The sequence below is a fragment of the Malaya genurostris genome, chromosome 3 (genome assembly GCF_030247185.1).
Source record: "Malaya genurostris strain Urasoe2022 chromosome 3, Malgen_1.1, whole genome shotgun sequence".
NCBI lineage: Eukaryota > Metazoa > Arthropoda > Insecta > Diptera > Culicidae > Malaya > Malaya genurostris.
The window spans coordinates 194,185,554-194,189,401 of record NC_080572.1 but is presented as its reverse complement, the minus strand read 5'-3'; the positions used below and the strand labels follow the sequence as shown (position 1 = coordinate 194,189,401).

Sequence of the window (3,848 nt, the reverse complement as noted above, 5' to 3'; positions counted from 1 at the left end):
AGGGTAAAGTGTGTTCAATATTGTACACCGTCACTTAAACCGGTGAATCAAGAAACGTAAAAAAATTCCTAAACTGGTCTCAAAACTACACAAATCGATAGTCATTATCAGTTGGCAACTAAACAAACCGATTCCGGCTATGCTGGTTCCCGGTATCCGGTTCCGGAAGTACAAATAGAATACCACAATATTATATGTACATGAGAAAGGCATCATTACACCACTAGGTGGATTAAAACAGGTTTTGATAGTATCTGTCACAATTGACCTTCAAAACAGAATATGTTTAAGGACTTAGATTCCGCACGACAATATCTATCCGTCAAGCCATAGATTGTTAAAATCCGTCCATTTTTAACGGAGTTATCGATATTTTTGTGTAAGCGACTTTTTACCCTATTCCAGCAGTAGGAGATTTTCACAGTCACTATTTTTCGAAAGTGTATCAAACGTTATAATACTTATAAACTTATAAAACCGATACACTGAAGAAGGATGTAAATAACATTCCGAAATACGTATCTGTATTATAACGTTTGATACACTTTCGGAAAAATAGTGACTGTGAAAATAGTGACTTTGTGAGAGTGTAATGACGTGACATAGTGGAATTCAACGGTACAACAACAGTACTACTAGTGAGAATATTCTACTAACAGCTCAAACAGAAATTTAGTGAGTTTTATTAGACTCGAGGGTTTTATTACGTTTAAAATAATTAAACTGTATTCCAAAGTAGTACACATGTACTCGGTTCTAATTTCTCAGACATTCGATCACTATGTATTTTAGTGAAGTGTATATCCATATACCATGAACGAGTCCAGAATGAAGTTAAAAATACTCGTTTCAGATCAGTTTTCGTTTATTGAGGTTTAAATATTGCAAATTAGGTGATTAAAGCAAACTGAAATATAATATCTGGAAATCTAATACCTTGCAATCATTAAATTCTGTTAACTATGGATTCACCAGGGACAGCAAACTTGGCCGACATCACCTGGATTGAAACATTGTCCTTCGGGAGTGCAAACCACGGTGCCATCACGCAGAGACTTTTCAACTTCCGGGTCGGAAAGCCCATAAGTTTTTTCGACGTAATTCAACAGGTTAGCGGCGAAGTTCTTCGGAGCTGGGTACAATTTCTGCCGTAGAATGTGTTTGTAACGAAACATAGAATGAAACATTTATTATTATCAATTTCAATCCTCAAGTTAGTCGTCATTTAACTCACCTCAATATGCTGCTCTATAGCTTTTTCCAATTGGTATCTGATGACCAAATCACGATCTAAGAACGAATTGACAATCAGCAAAACGACTTCCTACCTTCAGACTAAACTTACCGCTTTCTGGTATTGAGTCGAAATATTTCTGTGCCGAAGACTGCGGGGGTTTGCCATTCGCGGATGCTTTGCTTTGTTCTGTTAACCCAATGGCAAGCAGGACGATTGCTACAGCGAGGATTTTGTTCGATGCCATTGTTTTCTGTAAACTGTTTCAGCTGATCTGGCTGTTGATAACTGACAACGGTAAACCGGTGGTGCTTAAATATAAATTTGGTTGAGTGTGGAAAATTTTCGACCGGAACAAAAAACACACTAGCGGTTTCAAATCTTGTAATCAACGATATGGCCGTGGGTGGTAAAATGTTTTATTTAGGGAATTTCTTGATTGCATAATTTTTATAACATCTCTGTTTGACTGCAGTTGAGAGCTGTTACCTCATGCAACAACAAATGGAATGCGTTATAAAGTGATATCGAAGCAAAGTACCCGCAGAGTAAACTGATTATGAATTTTATAATGTTGTTTATCGTCCACGATGCAACATAATCACGTGTATTTCGTGCTAGACAAACCAATATTTTTTTGTAATATCGATAGTATGACATTTTTTTGAATTTGAGGGACAATTTCCAATATTAGGAAAACAGATATTGTTACGAAACGCAAAAGTAGTTTTTTTTTGTGGCTGTTCCGGAATTTCAGAGAGATAAGTGCAGAAATTCCAATTTCAAATTACTTCCTCACTTTTCCGGCTCCAGAATTACAAGGTGAAGAGTGTTGAAAATTTCAAGCAGTTATACAGACAGGTGATGCGGTATGTTTAGTCAGCAACTAGCATAACCTATAAATTGAAACTGTTTTGAACCAAATTTAGAAGAATTTTCAAACCAAATTTAGCTTTTTTTTAGCTCATTTTGAACATTTTACCCCATAACTCCGGAACTGGACTATGGAACTATAAGGTCTTCAATTTGAATCTGAGTGGAAGAACATCGGTTCTTTGCACATTTTATCCCGTTAATCCCAAACTGCAAGTTCGATTCGGCAAAAATTCAATAGCAATGGGACCAAAACACCTTTAATTTGAATCTAAGATTGTGAAAATCAGCCCAGACATGAGAAAATCGCGACTGTACTTTTTTGTTACATACACGCACAACGACATTTTGCGTACTCGACGAACTGAGTCGAATGGTATATGAAACTCGGCCCTCCGGGCCTCGCTTCAAAAGTCAATTTTTACAGTGATTTCGTAACCTTTCCGTATGAGAAATGTAAAAACTCCCATCATTTTCTCAGAGGCGGAAGAATCAATATTCACAAACTTTCACTCAAATGAAAGGTCTTATGGTCTCTTAATTTGCTATTGAATTTTGAAATTTCTACTTCCGGGTGCTTAGGCGTGCTTAAAATTTTTATTGACTCAAATATGTTTGCAAAATAAACATGTTGTACTAGTTTCTACCCAAACAACCGTTTTTGTTTATATCCGAAATTAAAATCAGTTCATTCTACTATGTAGGCGTATTTAAACTTGTCCACAATTAGAAAATGTAGTAAGAAGACTTCTAAGCAAAGTCTTGGCATTACATTCCTTTGGTGGAATTTGGCCTTTCTGTTTCAACAGACTTCGCAGCCGATTCTTAGTGTATCATTGCATGGCTAGTACTATGGATCCTACTGACACTAAGAATCCTTCTGCAAATTATATTTCAGGCAATTCGGTGGCTACTTGAATTTTGCAACTCAATCCCTGTAAACTATCATTTAGAACATGACAGTTCGACTGCATTGAAAAATGTAGACGCCTCAAAATGGCCTGGACCTGACGGTATATCACCAATAATCTTGAAAAATTTTGCTGAAGAATTTAAACTACCACTACAACTACTTTTCAATCTATCAATGCAATGGATGCTGGCAACCCCGTAGAAACTTTTAAACTGACTTTAGCAAAGCTTTCGAATGTATTGACATGCCATTACTTCTATACAAACTATAAAAATATGGCATAGAACACCCTTCTGGAATGGATCAAATCATACTAAACGAATCGAGTACAAGTAGTTCGCTTCTAATACATACTGGCTGAACCAATTAACACTCCTAATACCAAGCCTAAAAAAGTTACGCGAAGCACCAAGCCTCAAAAAAAGTTGGAACGGTAACTTTGAGCTATCATAGCTCAGTTGTTACTTGACCAATTTAGATAAATTTTTCACCCTCGAATTTTGTGAAGTTTGTAGATTATTTTAAGTATATCATTATTGATTATCTTTTAGGAAAAACTAATGAAAATCTGATTTTTCCCGTTCCAAGTTTTTTTCAAGTTCAAAATGTGCCCTATCTGCATTCATGCGGCACCTGCATCGCGAATCGGATATTGAGAACTTCAACTTCACCGAGTCATAACTTTGTTGTTAGTCAACCGATCTTCAAAATTTGTTCACCATTGGAAAGGTAATACTTCCAGAAATAAAATGCACTGAAAAAAACGAAAAATAGGGTTGTCTACCCAAAGTTATAATGAAAACTGTAGATAGATGACCTAAGAAAAGG

General features: G+C 36.1%; 1 protein-coding gene across 1 annotated transcript; it reads right to left on the bottom strand.

The window, feature by feature from the left end:
• Window positions 1-847: 847 nt before the first annotated feature.
• LOC131438726 (uncharacterized) lies at window positions 848-1,517 on the bottom strand. The gene is made up of 3 exons (XM_058608937.1): window positions 1,346-1,517; window positions 1,235-1,290; window positions 848-1,145 (listed from the first exon to the last, which is right to left on the bottom strand). Exons 1-3 carry the CDS (start codon window positions 1,479-1,481, stop codon window positions 969-971), a joined length of 369 nt encoding a protein of 122 aa, XP_058464920.1. The 5' UTR covers window positions 1,482-1,517; the 3' UTR covers window positions 848-968.
• Window positions 1,518-3,848: the final 2,331 nt, after the last annotated feature.